This window comes from Pyrgilauda ruficollis, unplaced genomic scaffold, assembly GCF_017590135.1.
Source record: "Pyrgilauda ruficollis isolate IOZ18807 unplaced genomic scaffold, ASM1759013v1 scaffold101, whole genome shotgun sequence".
Lineage (NCBI taxonomy): Eukaryota > Metazoa > Chordata > Aves > Passeriformes > Passeridae > Pyrgilauda > Pyrgilauda ruficollis.
Window position 1 is genome coordinate 464194 of NW_024508213.1, and position 19838 is coordinate 484031.

A 19838-nucleotide genomic window follows, 5' to 3' on the forward strand; every position below is an offset into this window, starting at 1 on the left:
CCATCCCAGTATTTGTCCTGTCCTTGCCCAAACCCCCCTGCCCAGGCATGAGCCTTTCCCCTGCCACCTGCTGACCTTGCAATATTTTCCGTGTTATTCTTTTCTCTCCCTTTTTATTTTTAAACAGAGATGCACATTCAGCAGGTGCACTCCCTGCTGCCCACAGTCCTGCTGCAGCCTTTGCCACAGGAAGCTGCAACTGGTAAAGAAACCAAGCACCTCCAGTTTGGGCAGAGCCACACCTGGTTTCTGGATTCTGATCAAGGTTTTGTGACAGGACTTACATCAACTTTCTGTCAAACAATTGCTTCTCCACTCAGGCACTTGTGCAGTAGGCACTAAAAAAGCAATGTGTCAGCAGAAGCTAAGTACCTCAAGGATTAAATTACACCCTTTTAAAATTGACTTGGGAATTTAGCTCCAAGTGCCGCTTAATACCATATTTTGCTGTCTAAGCAGAACCAATCTTCTTTATTAAACTGTCTGGCATTTAACCCATAAAAAGTGAACAAAGGAACCATAACACCTTCACATGCAGTCTTGGCCAGGATGAGCTGTCTTCAGTGGACTAACAAAAATTAAGGAAAGAAGGAATATATCTCAAAGTAGATCTAAAATGAATCACCATATTTCTCCTAAAATATTTATCCCAATAAAGATTTTGCATATTGTCCCTGAGTAGACTGGTTTGAACACTGTCATTCTCCTAAATTTGCCACTTCCATTAGATTTGAAAAATAATCTTATCACAATAGGCTCTTGAAGGGCCAATATAGAGGCATCACACCCAGAACAAGGACAGAAACTGCTGGTGTTTTGTGTTGCTGGTGGGAGCAGCTTGGGAGGAAGTGGGAGGTCTGGGCTCTCAGCAAGGCAAAGGACTTGCAGGAGGCACAGCCAGAGATTCCCAGAACCACCTGTGGCTACTGCAGCCTCCAGCTTGTGGCTGCAATTGGAAAATGTTCAGATTTCAAGACTTTCTCTGGTATTTGTGCCAGGAAACTGGGCTGCATGACTTTCAGAGCTAAATTTAGGATCACAAGTATTTCATATTTCCCAAACACCTTCTATGACAACATCTCAAAACCCTTTATGGACATTAGCTATTCTTCTTTATCTTCCTTTGAGATGGAAAATAGGAAAGCCACTTCGCTGGCAACAAACAGAGCTATGAACGTTGACTTGCTCATGGTCACAGAGGAAAACTGTGATGGAGGCTTGGTATGGGAAAGGAAAAAGGAGAAAGAAAATCAACTTTCTAATGTGAACTGCTTGGTTTCTGCAGTCACAGAAACATGTGACTGCATGCTGCTGGGATTAAGTGGGAATAACACCATCACTACTTCAAAATGATTGGGATAAGGAATTTCTGGTAGCTCTTAGTAGATTTTTTTTGTTTTAAAATTTTTCTAGTGTTGAGGATAAGGGCTTCCAGGACAAGAAATCCCTACAGAGAAAACACCCTGCCTTTGGAAAAGTGCCTCAGTGCCCCCACACTACTCCAAAAAACTTGTGGCAAGAAAGTGGGCAGCTTTAGCACCAGCACCTCCTAATTTTCAGTACAGAATGTAGTGCAGGACAGGCAGAGCTCCCCGTGGTGCCCTTTGGTTGTGCTCTGCAGGCAGGTAGCCCAGTGACAGCATTGTTCAATGCTAGCAACCTCAAACTGGTTTAGACTTATGCCTCTGTTATTGTAACTATTTTTTGTGATTATTCTTGCTAAGGGGAAGAAGATACAGTTGCTCTGGGAAACCTTGTGGGCTTTTTTCGTGTTAATCTGCTTCAGATCTCCTTCCTTCCCTCTGCAGGCACCACAGGGAGGTTTGGGAAGAGCAGGACTGTTCTGCCAGTGTCGGCTCCCTCAGCACGGCTGGCAGGGCTGAGGTTCTTGCATTGCCCCTTCCCCCTTCCCAGCTCTGCCCTACCCAGCACAGCACCAGCAGCTCAGTGCTGGCCACCACAAACAGCAGTGTAAACTCCCTTTATTTTGCACTCAAATAGATTAGGCAGTGTCTGTGCCCAGGGGGTTTGGGGAAGCGGCGGTGTGAGATGGAGGGTGACTCTCCTGTGACCACCATCAATCTGCCCGTGGGAGCAGCCTTGTCCCTGCCTGCATGCATCAGGGCAGCTCTTCCCCTGGGAAAAGAACAGAGCTACACCCATACAGAGATCTCCTTACACACCTGTACCTGAAGCCTTACAGCACTCTGCTTTGGAAAGAGGACAACCCAGCAGGAGCGGGACAGGGCGTGACCTCCACTGCAAACACAGCCCAGCTGCTCGTGTCTCTGTGAGCCAGGCTCAAGGGCTGATTGATACCTGCTGATGCTGACTTTGTGCTCATCTCTGAGCATGGGTCAGAGTCTTCTTACAAGGCAATCTTCTCCCTTTTCCCTCCTCCCTCCAGCAGCAGATTTCTCAACTTTAAAGCCTTGTTTATCCTGGAAGAGAGAGAAGCTACTGGAAGCCAAGCAGTGAGGACACAGGGGAGCAGGGAGTGTTTGTTTGGAGCTAGTTATGGGTGGGAGTGATGTGCCAAGGAAGAAAACTGTTTCCAGGGATCTATATATATGCAGCTCCCTGAGGTGGGGTTACATCGAGGCTCATTCCCGGGCTGCCTGTGGCACTCCCTGAACATCAACAGCCAGGACTGCCTCCAAGCTGCAGCTTTATTTTCAGAGCGTGGCCTTGAGCAGCCGAAACAAGACAGGGTTTGGCCATGGTCCCTGCGAGCACAGAGGGTGAGCCACCCAGAGCCACCACAGTGCAGGGGGTTTGCTCACAGAACAGTGCAGTTTCAAGGTTGACAGGGTGTCCTGGAAGGGGGAAATGAAAGATTTCTCCAAGATCTGCTCATCCCCATCACACACAGCCCACAGCCCAAGTGGGAGCCAGCAATGCTCCAGCTTTCCCTGCTGCATAGCAATCAGCGGCTGCTTTATTTTTCAGATCCTGGACGAATGAAAAACAGAGTCTTTGCAAGCTACAAATACAGCTACTTCCCAAAGCCTGCAGCCAGAACATTTTGATCCCTCCAAAATATGTTCTGGCCATGAGGGTCTGAAGAGGGTCCCTAAAGCTGCCAGCAATTCCTAGGAAAGCGCACAAGGCTGGGGGATATTTCCAATGGTCCTGTTGCTAAAGCAGCCCACACTCACCGGCATCTGTTCCACGTGGGAGCCCTGCATACCAGCACTGCCTGCAGTTATCAATGGCTGATCAATAGGTTACAGTCACCCTTTGCATTCAATTTTCCAGCCCCAGGAGATGAGCCATGAAAATCCATACAACTGCATAGCTCTTCCTTTTTCTTTTTTTTTTTTTTTTTTAAGAAAAAATGCCCATCTGGTTGAAATATAAATAAATAAACAAGAACAAGAAATGTTCCATTCAATTTTTTTTTCCTGTGGATTAACGAAATAGAAACAGCACAAAATTTTATTATAAAATGAAATAGTTTGAATCTTTGAAAGTCTTCATTTTAATGGCTCACTTTAGGAACTTTCTGTGAAAAGCAATGATAGTTTTCAAGTGTCCCCTTAGTAAAACTCTTTTAACAAACATTATTGGCCAGAGGTCCATGGGAGACACACAGTCAACAGAGTACACAGTGGGGCTGTGCTGATGCCTGGTCTGAGGGGGTGTTCAGGTCCTCCCAGCAGAGCCAAGCCCAGTAAATGCTGTGGGTCAGAGTGCTTTTTATTTCTACAGTTTTGAAACCCAAGGGGAGAAGCATGTTGGGGTGCCAGTTCCCTTTTCACAAAGCCATCACCTTTGTGGGACAGTAGTCCATCCTGGACACATTCTGCTCTCTGTGCAAATGTAGAATTCTGCTTCAGCAAAATCTGTATCAAAATAAAATTAGGAAACCTCTCCAGTGTACTCATCTTCTCCAAGATGGATTTCCTTTGCTCTTTTGTTCAGAGGCGCCCTCAAGACTCTCTCTCAGAACACAGGTTTTCCCTTAGCTCCTTATATAATTGAGGTACTGGCCCAGGCATCTGCAGACCTGGGAGAAGCTTGCATCAAAATTCAGTCATGACTGTGCCTCTCAAGCTCATCTAAACAGCACCACATCATTTTTAGCCTTTCAGGGACTCTTCCTCTCTCAAGATTTTCCATCCCTTGGTGACATTTGGACCGAGGGCAGCTTCTTGCATTGCCCACTGGGTGTAGACTGAAGTTATGGAGGGTTGTTCAGGGCTGGTTCAGCCCTGGATCCAGATGGCTGTGGAGCAAGCAGTGAGCTGCAGCCCCAGATGATGTTTTTGGTACAAGGAAGAGCCATTCCCCTTCAATACCCTCCCTCTCACAGTACGTGAGTGTCCTGCATCCTTCCTTCTATCCCCTTTTACTCCTCTGATGCCCCATTTATCCCTCTGCCTTTCTCAAAACAGAGGATGCTGGTCTTGGGGATCCTTTGGGTCCTGGGGATCCTTTCTGTGCTGCCAACAGCGCTGTTAGAGGCACAGGGAGGGTAATGAAATTACTGAGAACTGCACAATAAAGACCAAACCCAGACCGCTGTGCACAAGCAAAATTCTCCAAACCACCTTCCCAACAATGGGGCTTGTGAGCCATATGAAAATCCAGCTCACCTGTTTCCAAACAATCTGCATCTTCAATTGCTAAAAATATTAAGGAAAACCCCAAGCCCAAATAAAAGGCTGGTTTCAGGATAAAGAGAGTGTTTAAGTTTGAAATTAAAACCTGAACAGGGTGGTTTCATAGGCTGAAGACTCATGGCATCCCTGTTCACTGATTAAATGACAAAAACAACAAACCAGGAATTTCTTTTCAGCCGTAAGAGCGTACTTTAGGTCATTTATCTTCAACTGGATGAAATTGGCACCGAGGCTGTGGAGAATACCTGATGCTGTGGGTTAGAGTGAGACCAAATGCTGCTGTTAGAGGCAGCAGACAATGACATGCCAGTGGCAGCATCAGCTTCTCAGTGCAAGGCAGTCTGACTGCTGAAGGACTCACTTCTGCCCACAGCTGTGCTCATAAGGGGTCCTTAACCCAAGTTTGGCACTGCAAAACATAGGCCTTCCTTCAGAAGGAGTAAGCATCTCCTGATCCCTTTGATTTTGATACGGCTGGAGATGACAGAGAGCTCAGCATCACTCCCCCTTTCAAAAATCAGCCTCTTCCACTGAGGGTTTAGGGCCATAAATTAATATTATAGGTGAAAAAATGGAGTCTGAGAAAGCTTAGAATGGTAGCCTCATGAGTTAGACAGCAAACTCTTTTCTGTGCTTTTAAAACATTCTTTTAGTTAAACATTCTTTTAGAAGCAGCTTCTAAAATCCATCTCACCACCTAAGCCACAACTGAACCTGAGATCAGGGGTCAAGTGTTGAGGACTTAAGGCTAAGCACCTCCCAAAATCCCAACAGGGAGCTGGCAGATGGAGTATGTGCCACTACACAAAGGGCAACAAAAGTTCTTTTTTGCTTTTAGAAGCAACTGGTTTTTGAGAAGCAACTAGTTTCCAGTCCCTCCTCAATCACTGAGAGCCCTTAGGGCTGCCCTGTGGCCCTCCCTGCTCTCAGGTACCAGGGAAGGACCAGGGCAGCTCCTCCCACAGGCTTTTGCTTTGGGATAGTGCTAAACCAAAAAGTGAACTCAAGTATGGGTCTCACTTTAATTCAAGTAAAATCAGCTAAAATGCAAAACAAATGCACCCTTAGCATAGCCACAGCAGAGCAAAAAACCTCCCTGGGCTGGAAGTTCTTCTGAAAATCATCTCTTTTTTCCCTAGTACTGCTGTCTCCCACAGCAAAAGAGCACCCCAAAACTCAGACACTGCTTTCATGACAGGGTCCTGTGCTCCTGGAGTCCTCCCTCTTCAAAGGCTGATGCACGTGTGTCCTGACCTGGGAACATATGCCAAGCCTGACGGGACTTTAGGATAGCTCCCAGGGGGAGTGGAGCTCCCAAAGAGAACACCTGGTGTGTGTGTGGGTGGGTGTGGGTGCTGATGTGTGTATGTGTGGGGGTGTGTATGTTGGAAATAAAGGGGGGTCCCGGAGCCCCCTCACCCCAGTAAGAGAGAAATGAGACAGGCCAGGAGCACCTTTCCCGCCTCCCATTCTGCTCTGCCTCATCACCGGCAAACAGGGCAGGCAAACGCCCGCGGCAAGGGGAAGCCCCTGGGATTTTCCTTCGGGCTCCTGGGGAGTTCCTGAGTACAGGATGTGATCCCGGGAAGGGGTGGTTCCAGGGGGCAGAGGAGGGGGTGGTCCCTTCGCAGGCAGCTCCCCATGCGTGGCCACTGGCAAGGGCAAGGGTGTCATGCAGGGTGAGGAAGTGGCCCTGGCTGCCCTCAGCCCCCCGGGGACAGCACGGTGGCAGGTGGGTTTCCCATAAGTGGAGTGGAAAGCTCTTTATTTAACCTGCACCCGCCACCTGCCCTCAGCCCCAGCCTTGCCTTCCTCGGGAGCATGCCAGAGCTACTTTTTTGGCAGGCTGAGCCAAAAGAAATGTTTTGCAAGCAAAGGCTCCAGGTAACCCTTTCCCGCCTGGGACTGGCACACTGCAGAGTGCCAGGCCACCCCCCTTGCAGCAGCGTGATGCAACACGCAGCCGCCCCCGCAATGCCCTCAGTGCCACCGAGCAGCCTGCACCCCAAGGGTCACAGAGCTGCCTCCTCTGGCTGGGCTCCTGTCCCCTCCCCAGCCCCGCTCCTATCTGGGGACTGCTGCCCACCGCCCACCGCCCCCACACTGCGTCCACAAGTGATGGAAGGACCCGAGCAAATGACGACAAACAACAGCATTAGGGGTGTGACAGAATGACCGATGATTTAATGCTTCTTGAAGTTTTTTGTTTCCTTCCATAGGGCATTGGTTTTAAAAACAAACAAAACGAGATAAAATAAATTAATTTATGTACACTTTACATACACTGTGTCACATGGAGCTTTGCAGCAACAGTAACCAGAAATCGTTACAAAATAGAACATGGCTGTTGCAGGCCCTCGGCTGCCTGCAACCTTGAAGGTTGTCATCCTGAGCGTGGTTGGCAAAGTGATCATGTAAACATGTTTAGAAGCATTTACGGTGGACAATGGATGGGCCAGCTTCATCATATTCCTGCTTTGTGATCCACATCTGCTGGAAGGTGGACAGGGAGGCCAGGATGGAGCCACCGATCCAGACAGAGTACTTACGCTCAGGTGGGGCGATGATCTGGAAAACACCAAGAGAGCTGAGATCAGTACACACGGCTCTGCTGCGGGGGGCAGCACGGGGCTGTGCACAGAGAGAAGGCTGCTCCCAGGAGTTCGGTGCTCCGGCCTTACCTTGATCTTCATCGTGCTGGGGGCCAGGGCTGTGATTTCCTTTTGCATGCGGTCAGCAATACCTGGGTACATGGTGGTACCCCCAGACATGACATTGTTGGCGTACAGGTCCTTCCTGATGTCGATGTCACACTTCATGATGCTGTTGTAGGTGGTCTCATGGATACCTGCGGACTCCATACCTGGGGGCAGCAGGGGGAAACAGGCAGGCACAAGTTAAGTGCAAAGTGAGAGCTCTACGTGGTGACTCTGGAGAGAGGGGAGAGCAGCCAAGGGAAGAGAGACGGAGGGGGGCACACACCAATGAAGGAAGGCTGGAAGAGGGTTTCTGGGCAGCGGAAACGCTCATTGCCGATGGTGATGACCTGCCCATCAGGCAGCTCGTAGCTCTTCTCGAGGGAGGAGGAAGAGGCAGCGGTGGCCATCTCGTTCTCAAAGTCCAGCGCCACATAGCACAGCTTCTCCTTGATGTCACGGACAATCTCACGTTCAGCTGTTAGGGGGGAGCAAAGGCATCAGTGTTTGCAGAGGAGGAACAGGGAGCACTTGTGCTGCCTCCACAGGTCTACTGGGACTCCAGACCCCCAACCACACATAAGCTCCCCCAGGGACTGTTTTTGGGGCTTGCAATGGGGTGAGAGCATCTCTAGAAGTGCAAGGGTTGGAAGCGAGAGGGAACTTTTTGGAGGAGGGAATGGTGCTTACCTGTGGTGACAAAGGAATAGCCACGCTCAGTCAGGATCTTCATCAGGTAGTCCGTGAGGTCACGGCCGGCCAGATCCAAGCGCATGATGGCATGGGGCAGGGCATACCCTTCATAGATGGGGACATTGTGTGTCACACCATCACCAGAGTCCAGCACGATACCTGGGGAGACAAGAAGCATCCGTATGAGAGATGTGGCCCACAGAGGGTCCTGCCCTGGGGGGCAGAGTTCATGTCAGATGTAGGAGACCAGTCCTGGGCATCCTTGCTTGGGGAAGAGGAGCCAGCAGGACTTTGCACTCACCAGTGGTACGGCCAGAGGCGTACAGGGACAGCACAGCCTGGATGGCCACATACATGGCAGGGACATTGAAGGTCTCAAACATGATTTGGGTCATCTTTTCACGGTTGGCTTTGGGGTTAAGGGGGGCCTCAGTGAGCAGAGTGGGGTGCTCCTCTGGGGCGACACGCAGCTCATTGTAGAAGGTGTGGTGCCAGATCTTCTCCATGTCGTCCCAGTTTGTGATGATGCCGTGTTCAATGGGGTACTTCAGGGTCAGGATACCTCTCTTGCTCTGGGCTTCATCTCCTACGTAGGAGTCCTTCTGACCCATACCCACCATGACGCCCTGCAGGGGAGGAAAGCGGGGGCTCAGCAACCTCTCCAAGGGCAGCAGCACGGGGCTCCCCAGCAAGTCGGGAGGATGTGGAGGGCTGGAAGGCAGCAGGGATCCGCAACCACGGCTGTGGCAGGGCGTGCGGGGAGGCTCGGAGGGGGAGTGCGCCGTACCTGATGGCGGGGGCGGCCAACGATGGAGGGGAACACGGCCCTGGGGGCATCGTCCCCGGCGAAGCCAGCCTTCACCAGGCCGGAGCCGTTGTCGCACACGAGCGCGGTGGTCTCGTCCTCGTCACACATGGTCTCGGCTGTGTCTGCGGGGGCACAGGGCAGCGGGGCTGAGCCTCACGGCCGGCCGGCAGCCGCGGGCGGTGGCGGCGGGGCCGGGGCTTACCTGGGCTGGCTGCGGGCTCCGCGCGTCGGGCAGAGAGAGAGGCTCCCGCTCCTCGCCGGGTCACTCGTGGCCGCCGCAGCCGCCGCCGAGCCTTTTATCACGGCGGGCGGCGGCAGCGACCGGCCCCCAGGAATGCGGCCCCGGCCGTCCCCATATTTGGGCGTCGGGCCCGGCGCGGCCCCGGCCCGGCGGTGCCCAAAGAAGGCGCTCCTGGCCCCGGCCCAGGTGAGCCGGGCCCGGCCGTATAAGGCGCGTCTGCCGAGCCCCCCCCCCGCCACCGCCCGCAGCCGGGGCCGAAATAATTCCCCGGCACCAGCGGCCCCGTTAAGGGCAAAGCAGGTGGGGACGGCCGGGAGCCCCGCGGGGCTCAGCGGGGCAGACGGCGAGGGACATCGGCCCCGCGGCCACCACGTGCCAAAGCTTGGGGCTGCGAAGGGAAACGCGCCTCTCCCGGGTCTTTCCCATAGCTGTAGGTGAGCCCAGGGGGAGAAAGGGAACTGGGAGAGAAGAAGTGACAAGGTAGATCTCCAGTTTGCAGGGCACACGGAGCAACAGCCCATGCAAAACCCACAAGTTTACACATCAGGTTAAAGCCGTGCATCATTTCCTTGCTGTGACTTAAAAGTGGAAAATAAATGCATGGGGTATCATCTGTCAGACAAATGCCTGAAGAGAAGCCTGGTAAAGGATTAATCCTGGTCTGATCCCAGAAGCCTGACGTAGTCGTGAATGCTGGTACCATTACGAGTGCCCATTGCTGGCTGCTGAGCTCGGCCAGGCAACACGGGAACCCTTCAGCTATCGTTGTGGCTCACCCTTTCCAAAAGGAGTGCAGTCTCACAGGCAAGTCATCCCTGACGAGCTGGAAGCACTATGCAAGTGAAAAGGAACAGTTCATCTCCTTCAGCTATGGGTATTTAGGCAGAGATTCCATGTGGGACACTTGGAAGATTTTACAGATACTTGGTTTCCAGCGGAAAGAAGAGGCAGTAATGCAAGCAGATTTGCAGCCCTGACACTATGTTGATGCAAATCAACCTTCATGATCCTTTCTGAAGACACAATTGGTCAAGTGTAAATCCTTTGAAAATTTAGGGAGTCAGGCTAGAAGGAAGAGCAATAGTAGGCTAGAAGCACTGTGCTGTGAGGAGTCTCCTGAAAGTGAAGGTATTTCTGCAGGTGATTCCCTCCACTGAGCAGACAGCTCAACAGAGAAGCAGACAACTTTTCTTCTCCTCTGTGTTTAACTTCTGTATCCTCCAGGTTGGCAACATTCTTCTTTACCTCTGGCAGCCATTTAATTCCTTCTGCTATAAATTTTGAATTCCTGTCAAGTTGTTATTAAAATGTGCTCTTCTCTCACTCTGTTCCTCAACTTGTATTATTCTTCAGTTCTGTCATCAACAACTGGCAGTACAAAAATCGGAAGCCTGAGAGCACTTAAAGGCATCAGAACCACCAAATCTATTTACAGAGCTGTAGTGCTTCATTGTGGTTTCCAAAATACGGCTGGTTGTGTTGAATCAGAAATCAAGTAACAGAAACCCTAACGTCGCTGAAAGATAAACATCCTTAATCCAGCAATGAAACATGATACAAGCATAAACCCACTCTATCCCTTCTGCTCCCTTTTATTTTTTCTCTATCCCAATCTAGTTTACAGCAAAGTACCCAAATGGCAATGTTAAACTCTCCCACTTCTGAGTAAAATATCATTTTCTGCAGGTAGATCTGATGTTTATCTGGATTCACTAAATGAATGTGGTTCTTGTCTCAAGTCAGAAAACAGTTGGAGTTCGTTTCCAGTACAGGGCACAAAGAACTCACTATCCACCATGCATAGTTTCTGAAACTGATCACAAATGACAACTGAAAAACTTTCCTGCTGCTCTGGCGACAACAAAGGATGCAAATGTGTACTCCCATACGTTGTGTGCTCTCCATTACTGAGAAAATAATTATTTAAGAAACAACATATATCCTTATTCAAGAGGGGCTATTCATCCCCCTCAGGCAGTTTTAACTCTCATCTTTTTGTCACAAGTTTGTTTTTGTTACAAGTTTGTTTTTGTTACACTTAGAAACAAGCTAGAGCTGTGGCATTTGCCACCTTCCACATGCAGTGGTAAATGAAGGCATCCTCCTGGAGCAGTAATCTGAGACATGGGTTCTGCACCAGCACAGTTAATTACATAATGAAGCAGAGGACAGAGAGGAGGAATAATCCTGAATCCCAGACTCTTCAAACTTTCCAACAGAATAGAGAACCAGTTCAACATTACTAGCACAAGAACATTAAACATCTGTTTAGACATGGAAGTTATTTTAATGAGGCTTTGTTTAAGTAAACTCATTGTAAGTAGCCTTCTGTTTTGGCAATAGTCAGATGGAAAGCTGTTGTACAAACGCCAAGTGCCTCCCAACCCAGCAGTAGAGTAAAACAGTTGAAAACCCTACACAGCTCATCCTTTCCCAAATCCTGGATAACACTTTTACACCAGCCATGACAAACATGATGCAGCAGAAAACCCAGGCACTTTGAAACAATGGATAAGGGTGATCAGAACCACTTGCATCGGGAGCAAGCTTTCCAGGGCTTGCCCTGCCACTCCTGACAGAACACAGAGATCTGGCCAACAGTCTAGAAGATATGAGATATCCCCAAAGTGATACATGGTGGACAGTCAAAGAGCTTGCTCTTCAAGCAAAATTCAGGAGTCCAGGAGAAGTTAAGGCAGAATATATTTTGGCAAGGGCAAGCAATCACTTCTTCCATCAGTCCCTTTCTCCCAAAACCCCGTTAAGTTTACCAGTGTGAAACCGCCCTCAAAGTGACATTCAGGCGAACACGTGGAATTCTTCCAAGGCTTTAAACGAGCAACTCCTTTGAAGCCGGAGCTGGGAGTTACACTCACACTTCCCAGCCATGCAAGACTGCAGAAGAGCAAAGTTCGCTGCTTAGAACAATCTTAGAAGATGACTGCTAGTGCATTTCTTTCCCATATTAGTTTGAACCTCTCTACATAAATCTATTCTTCCAAACATGTTCAGACTCTCAGTCCAGCTTACTGTATTAGTACAGGGAGGAGGGGAAGCCACGGAAGGGGAGCTGTGCTTTTAAAACTAGAAACTGGATTCTCTTCAACCAATTTAACTTCTGACCTTCTCAGCTGTTAGATCAAGTTGTTGCAGCAGGCATGGAGCCAGACAAGTAAAACATAAGGGCGTGCAAGTTGCTCTGCAGTCAGTTTCTGGCTCTTGAGCTACATGCAAAAGAAAGGTGCAACACACCACATTGCAGTAACTTTTATTAAAAGACTAAATTCTGCTGTTAATCAGAATAATTGAGAAATTGGCTTTTAAAAAAAATTATTCCCTTGTCAGAGATAATTAACTGTGGCACTGGGGTTAAAAAGGAAAAAAGGACATTAGTAGTGCCTACCAGTAGAGACCAAGGCATGGGAGTAAGGAAGATCATGCTGTACTCCCACACTTTCATAACTGCTTTCGAGGTTTCTTCTGAGCCTAGGCACAAGCAGTTGCTGTGAATGACTGCATGGTGAGCTGCTAATCCCATTTTACATGTATACTAGAAATAGCTTAAAGGGAAGTTAAATGGATACGATACTAAAATGTTTGGAAAAACTTTAATTTAACAGATATGAACAGAAAGAATGGAATATTTACTGGACCAGAAGGCTTTGAATGAGAGTTGCACTTTATTCCTTTCTGTCACAGACAAGCTGAATGATCAGCGATGAGCCAGTTATCCTTTTTGTGCAAGTAACCTTTAACGGAAAACTGAAATTACCTAGTTTCTACAGCAAAAAGTGTTGTACAGAGTGGAGTTATCTGAGAGAATAACCTGTTGTTTCTTAAGCAATGTATGCAGACACCCAGCATTAACGTGTTCAGTATTTGAACTGAAATCACAGCCCCAGCGGTGACAACGCAACTTTCCCACCCTCTGCAGTGGGTCCCTGTGTTTCACCCTGTGTATCTGTGTATACCTGAGTCTCAGACAGGACACATTCTAACCAAGATACAGAACAAAACAGCAAGTTTATGAAAGGCACTGAAAATGAAAACTTTATTTTTATTTCACCTGAAAACACAATTCTGCGTCCCCTGACTAAAGCATCAATGTCTATACATTTAAGACCAAGTATACTACTCATAAAGACTTTATCACAAGGCTTTAGCAAAAAACCAAACAGAATATAAAAAAGTAAATATGAATTCAAAAGTTCTTTAGAAAAAATATTTTAAAATCCCAGTGAGAATCATGCTTGTCCCTGAACATAGAGTTCATAGTTTGCTTTTAACACAAATTCAAAGTAAGAGTTGTATTTCAAGTTGCCGAGTTCATTTGCTTGAAGCAAGTCCTTCACCTCTGGTAAATACTCACTTAACTGAACTCCTACAAAACAAAAGCATTTTTTACAACACTGATTAAAGTACTTTGCATTAGCAGTTAATATCATTTTTAAGTAAACACCCTGCCTGCCTCACAGCTGAATTACTCTTTTGGAACTGGAAAGCTCTGATTCTATTATACATGTCAAGAAATACAATAAAGCTTAAATAGCCTGTAAAACAGAGTTAATTTTTTTTTTAATCCAGAGTCTAGTAATTCAATGATTAAACCTAAAATTCAAGTCTTTACATAGCACTTCATCAAAATAAATAAATAATAAATAAAAGAAAGGCAAGAGAAAAGAAATCTCAGTCATACAATAACTATATATCAGTCGCAACAGTTCCAGCATAGGGTCTGCAAGTCTTAAAAATGCAAGGGAATTGACAGGATTGTACACACAAAATTGGAACTTTTCTGAAGTACTTAAGTTTTGTCTTTTTTACATGAAGCCTTATGTGTTCTGCAAAAAGTTTCTATGCAGTAATATTTGAAAAAGGCTTTGACTCCCAGTTGCTTCCTTTTTCTCCCTCCCTCCTCCATCTGTAAATTCCATGTCCATAACTTCCTATAGTCAGCTTTAAGTGGAGAATGGGAGGTATATATTTTTTTTGCTTTAGCTTTTAGAGAGAAAAAACAAAAGCAAAAAAAAAATCGGCTAAAATAGATTAAGTTCTACTGTGTGACAGTCAATTAGTTACTATCCTGTATCTTACAGAAGAGACATATTTACCCCCAGAAGACCTACTTTACTGTACAGTAAGCAACTGCTAAAAATCTGCTGAGTGCTCTACTGAGCAAATAATGATACTCAGATTACCACCAAGAAATCTGCTCATCTCTTATCTCCCTGAACAGTTTACAGATAGAATTAGCTCCAAATGATTTTAACTGCCTAGTGGAATGAATTTTTTATTACTCTGAGAATTTAATAATGCTACTTTTTACACATTGATCTTAAGCAGCTTTTGAAACAATAACTTCATTCAATTATATTTAAGTACACTTTACCTTCTTTCAACAGCTTTTGTAGTATTTTCACAAATATACTATCTTTAGACGCTTCAATTGGATCATCTCTACCATCTGAACAGGACCATCTGCAAGTCAAAGAATAATTTTGGGAAAGAATTACACAGACAAAATAATAGGAACAGTAACAAGAAAAAAAAAAAACAACAAACCACAGGAAAATTAGATAAATTATCAAAGGTGATTAATACACGTCCATATGGAAGCATTATGTGCTTGGTTATAGCTCAAAGCCAGAGTTTTTTTTCTACCTTGTGTCAATTAGTCATTACTCCAGTAAAACTGGAACAAAACTACTCTACTATAATGTAATCTAGTTAGGAGGAGGACAGAAATGCTTCCCATTTTTAAACCATTAAAAATCCCAAGCAAACAACATTATTTCTTTGATAATATAAAAGTATTATTCATTGAGATAAGAACTACCTATTCTCGGTAATTACATTTTACAACTGAGGTGATGAAAGCGTAGACTTTTTTTTGGTAGAATAAAACAAGAGAAGCAATTCTCTAACGTGAAAAAATCAAAACAAAACAAATATCAAGCACTGAGAAAAGAAATGAGGAAAAAATTGCAAAATCTAAGTTGCAGGCCTATAACAACACACACAATCACAAAACAAATAGTTTATCTGCTCTGTGATTAAACATAAAGACTCATGAACACCAGTTTCATCTGTGATAAAAAAAAATCCCAAACAGATTTTTCTAAGAGGAAGACTGTTTTAAATGACAATTTTTCATCCTTGCAGAGCTTTATATGCTCCAGTTTAAATTCAACACCAACCTGACTTGTTCTGCTGTGATTCTAACCTTTCAGTTGTTAAAATTTCCTGTTCCATGTGCTAAGCTGTCAGACAAAACTGGTTCTCATATCACTCCCTAAACTACCACAGGCCTGTGGGACGTGCTTGTAACAGATCTGAATCTGGATCCAGAAGCTATTATTGACAAATCCTCTGTATCTGTACTTCACTGGTTTTTCCCTCGATGTCTCTTCAGCTCCTAAATGTCTAGGATTACATCTTTAATTCCACTGGGAAGAATGTGAGGAAAGGAGGGAGGGAAGGGGGATTTTCTCCCCTTGGGCACAGAGGAGGATAGTGAGGACAAAAGCAGAGCATCAGGAGCACACACAGCAAGGCTCTCCATCCTACCCAAGAACCTTCTCACCATCTGTAGCCCTCAAGTTAGAAACCACAGGCCACCCTCAAAAGTAGGCACTGTCACATCTTGAATGTTTACTTTTGCACACAGGTGAAAGTTAACACCACCTCTCTGTAAGCCTTTGTGAGCCTTGCTGGACTGGAAACTCAGATGGGACATCAAGTTTTCTACCCACTATTCAGTGTAAAGTCTGCATCTCAAATTGCCTCTGGTTAGCTGCCAGAGTGGCCAAAATCTTGTCACATTTGTACATGTTTGAACTGTTAAAATACCACACTCAAAACCCCGTGCTTGTCCAGGGAAGATAGATCATAAACCAATAAATGGACTGGTGCCATGCAGGAGCTCTGAGTTCTTCTGTCTTTAAAATTACAGGAAGGGAAAACACTTGGAATGGTGTGAACCTCTCTCTGCTTATGATTTGTTATATATGGACATAACTTATCCATGCAATTAGGAATTATTTCCCAGACACCACTGCCATTTGGACTCTATTCTATGCATAAGTGTGAATCCAAATGCTGCTTATTTCCATTTTAATCACAAATGGCACAGTGCATTTGGAATGCACTCTCCCCATCTTTTCTTCCTTAGCTTCCTCTTGGAACATAGGTTGGAGTTAGGAAAGTCGGAAGACTTCTGAGAGTTGGAAAGGAAAGGGAGGAAATGCCATTTGTATTATTTAACCTGGGAAAGAATAGTACCACTGTTTGATGAGAAGATCCCTGTGACCAACTGGATTCTGCCTGTATTTGGTTTTGAACATCCACAAGAGTGGCTCTTCTAAGTACTGGTTAGACTTTGATCTCTTAGAACCAAAAATGCAGTTTTAACTCAAAAAGGTGATGAAATTGCCAGAGTGGTTCAATAGCAAAACCCAAGTGAAATAAAACCTTGCAGAAAAGACCTCTGCCTATGTAATCTTATTTAAAAACTTCTACTTGAGATGCTTCAAAGGAAAAAAAAAAGTTTAAAAAGGTTCAGCATTGAACTTCTTTTACCTCAGGAAAGGGTTCAAGAACAAAAGCTGCATGGGTTCATTTCTGCATCAAGTGCCAGGACTGCACAGTACGTTGCCAGTGAGATAAACCAACAGAGTACTGCAGATTTTTTTTGCTATGGTTTCACTTAACAAATAAGAATACATGTTCTGATCAGACACATTATACTTTACTAACCTTATCCTGTGAAATTAAATATTTTTGATGAATTAGAGAATAGTACACTTAAATATAATTCTGGAAAAGCTGTGTCTCAGTAACTTATATGTATACTTACCCATCTCTTTGGAGAGCCTTACAGAGAATTTTAAGTTTAAGATCATTTACATCCACTTCTTCTTCCTTCAATTCATATAAGGAGAAAAGACAGTCATATTAAAATTCTAGGGTTTTTCACAAAGAAATAATCACGCTGTCATGCAGATTGCACCAATGAATTAGATTCTTCAATCACCAAACACAATTTTTAACATATGCTGTTTTAACAGATGATCTGCTTGGACTGTTGAAGCACCAAACACCGTTTGTTTCCATATGAAATCATGGATTCAGACTTTCTACAGCACCACTTGACTGCTGACAATCAACTAACACAGCTTGTAAAAGGGCACAAAAATACCAATTTGTAAAACATTGTATTCTAGGCAAATTTTATTTTACCATGTGCTCAGTGATGGAGTCAAAGCTCTTTTTTCAGTATGGCCAAGCTAACTAACATGCACTAGTGTCCACATTAAGACATATGTTATATGAATACATTAGTAAATGTTTTCAAAGATACACATTTTATTTGAAAAGGGCAGTTTCTTTATTGCACAGAAACCACCATCTCCAATTTGTGCTGAATGGTTCTACACAAGTTGTTAGAAATTTTAACATCTGCGGGAAAAAAATTTTGCAATTTCATGGGTTTAGAGTAACATTTTATTTTATTGAGATGAAAAAAAAATACAATTGGAATAAAGCAGATGGCAAATCTGTGGTTCAAAGCTATTTACATGTTAGAAAGTGGTGACTATCCCACATTACCTCAGGACAATCAGTGACACTGTCAAGAGGGAAGACACAAGAACTAAACTACTAAAACCAGTTGATCTTTGTCCTGTTTGGAGACAGCCTGTAGGGAAGCAAGGCTCTAAAAAGAAACTATAAACTATAAATGGGAAGTGAAGATGAAGAATGTAATTCTTCTTAAATTATCTAAACTACGTTTGGCATTATGTCTCCAGTGACTTAAAAAGGAGAAAAACACACCAGGGGTTGCTTTATTTACCATAAACTAAGCTAATATGTTAATTAACTACAGATGCACCACCCTAGCTTAAATAATAATAAAAAAGTCTCTAGGTTATAAATCCTTCAAAAAGTTTTCCTACCTCATCAATATATTCCAGCAGATCAAGTGCTTTCTTGAAGTCATATTCATTGGCTCTTCTGTTCTCATCACATATGAACAACTATGAAATCAGAGATTAATGTGGAGAATTATTTTTAGCCTACAAACTAACGTAACTGGTATCAGGGACAACCCACTGTGGGAAGACCACCACATATTTTCTACTTACATGACCTTCTTATGAAAATATGTCTTGATTCAACCGCTAGTATTTTTATAGAAAGGAATATACTTAAGGTTTTAGAACAGCATTCCACCTACGTGACAATGGTCTGTGGACAAATGATACTGGATACAAGGCTGCTGGGTTTCAAATTTAAGTGCCATTTAAGGCTGTAACATTCCTGGACTACTGTAGCCAGAGCTCAGCTCCACAAATAAGCTCTCTGAATTATTTTCGTAATTAAGCTCAAAGCAGTACTTCAGCACGTGTTGCCTTTCACCCCTTAAAAACAAAAAGTTCCCCTCAGTATTTCATATCACCCAACTACAAATTAGTACTTCAAAGAAAAATTAACATTAACACTTTTAATTTACACTTTCTCTGTTTCATTTTTGCATTGCAAGTAGCAAGTATTAACACTAGTTTGACAATAAGAAAAAATTCAGAAGGAAAACTGTCGTGGTGCCAGCGCTTGCCAAGTCCTGACTGACACTTCCTACCCTTCCCTAACCCACAGATAGCCTTACTTAAAGATACAGGTAAGGACTTCACAATCTGCTATTAGCACAGTTCTAAGAAAATTGTGAGAATCTAAACAAGCATGCTTGTTTATATGTTAGCTTTTGATTTTCCACAGGATTACAGAAAAATACAAAAATATTGACTCCCAGACATAAGTGACTTCTTTTTCAATGTATTGCTGTTATTCGTGGAGCACCAGTATTTTAAAAACTGGTAAAAAATCCAGTATTTTTTACTATCATTGGATGATAAAAAAATGTGGCAAACAAGGCAGAATCAGTAAGGCTACTGGTTCCTGGCTGATCCCAGAAAGGAGTGTGAAAAAGGAGTCAGCACTATTACTTAACCCAGTATGGAACAGTTCTAATTTTTGTTTCATTACAGGTTGGATTTTTGTAAAAGAAAAAAAAGTAGAAAGACTTCCTGCGCCTCTTTGCAACAGGTGACCAAAAGTCTCTTCTGGCTTCTAATACTTCCTTTTTCTATCTTGCAGCATCCATCTCCACTAAGGTAGAACTGTTTGTTCCTTCTGCCCTACCAAGTTCTGCTCTATCAAGATTGTAAAGGAAGGTAAGAAGTGTCTCACATACAAAAACTGGTTTAGACCAGTAAATCAACTTCTGGCAGTGATCTGTTTTGCTTTTTCTCGTAACAGCACTCCAAAGCACACGTTCAACAGAAAAAACGAGGACTAAACCCATCATTCTGATGTTTGGTGGTAGAAACTAAGTGAAGTTAAACTAATTCATACATCATATCTTAAGGTGCTTAGCAAGTCATATAAGGGATAAAGGCAGCTGTGACCTTCCCATTTATTTTATCACGAAGGGGCAGAAAACATACTGGAAGTTTACCTGTGCAATGAAGAAAACATGGACACTTACATCAATGAGCAGAGATGCAGACAGCACTGGCATATCATTGAGGTTCAACTGCTTCTCTGCCAGGAGTTGTTCGGGAAGTGTCTCCTGATGTAACAAAAAGCGCTCCTGCTCTGATATTTCTTGCAGTCATTTAAGGAAATGAATGTTTCATGTTACTAAAATGTAATAATAAATTTTGTGGCACAACAACAACAACTGTCAAGCCACAATATTATTCAAGCTTACAAGCGTC

At 44.6% G+C, this 19838-nt stretch overlaps 2 protein-coding genes across 2 annotated transcripts in view; both read right to left on the reverse strand.

Annotated features, from left to right (window-relative positions):
• Positions 1-6780: 6780 nt before the first annotated feature.
• On the reverse strand, positions 6781-9180 carry ACTA1 (actin alpha 1, skeletal muscle). The gene is made up of 7 exons (XM_041468605.1): positions 9025-9180; positions 8802-8944; positions 8316-8640; positions 8012-8173; positions 7608-7799; positions 7307-7488; positions 6781-7193 (listed from the first exon to the last, which is right to left on the reverse strand). Exons 2-7 carry the CDS (start codon positions 8928-8930, stop codon positions 7050-7052), a joined length of 1134 nt encoding a protein of 377 aa, XP_041324539.1. The 5' UTR covers positions 8931-8944; positions 9025-9180; the 3' UTR covers positions 6781-7049.
• Positions 9181-12776: 3596 nt separating this feature from the next.
• Positions 12777-19838, reverse strand: part of NUP133 (nucleoporin 133) — a 30660-nt gene continuing 23598 nt past the window's right edge. Inside the window, exons 22-26 of the mRNA XM_041468917.1 lie at positions 19607-19725; positions 18018-18098; positions 16919-16983; positions 14453-14541; positions 12777-13444 (exon numbers count right to left, since the gene is read on the reverse strand). Of these exons, the coding sequence (XP_041324851.1) occupies positions 13308-13444; positions 14453-14541; positions 16919-16983; positions 18018-18098; positions 19607-19725 (491 nt within the window). The 3' untranslated portion in view covers positions 12777-13307. The remainder of the gene's footprint in view (positions 13445-14452; positions 14542-16918; positions 16984-18017; positions 18099-19606; positions 19726-19838) is intronic.

Excerpts from the sequence above, each read along its gene's own strand:
- ACTA1 (XM_041468605.1), bottom strand. The coding sequence starts at position 8,930 with ATGTGTGACGAGGACGAGACCACCGCGCTCGTGTGCGACAACGGCTCC. Across the intron at positions 7,800-8,011 it reads CTATTCCTTTGTCACCACAG|CTGAACGTGAGATTGTCCGT; the intron begins GTAAGCACCATT and ends CCCCCCTAACAG. Across the intron at positions 7,489-7,607 it reads CTTCCAGCCTTCCTTCATTG|GTATGGAGTCCGCAGGTATC; the intron begins GTGTGTGCCCCC and ends TGCTGCCCCCAG.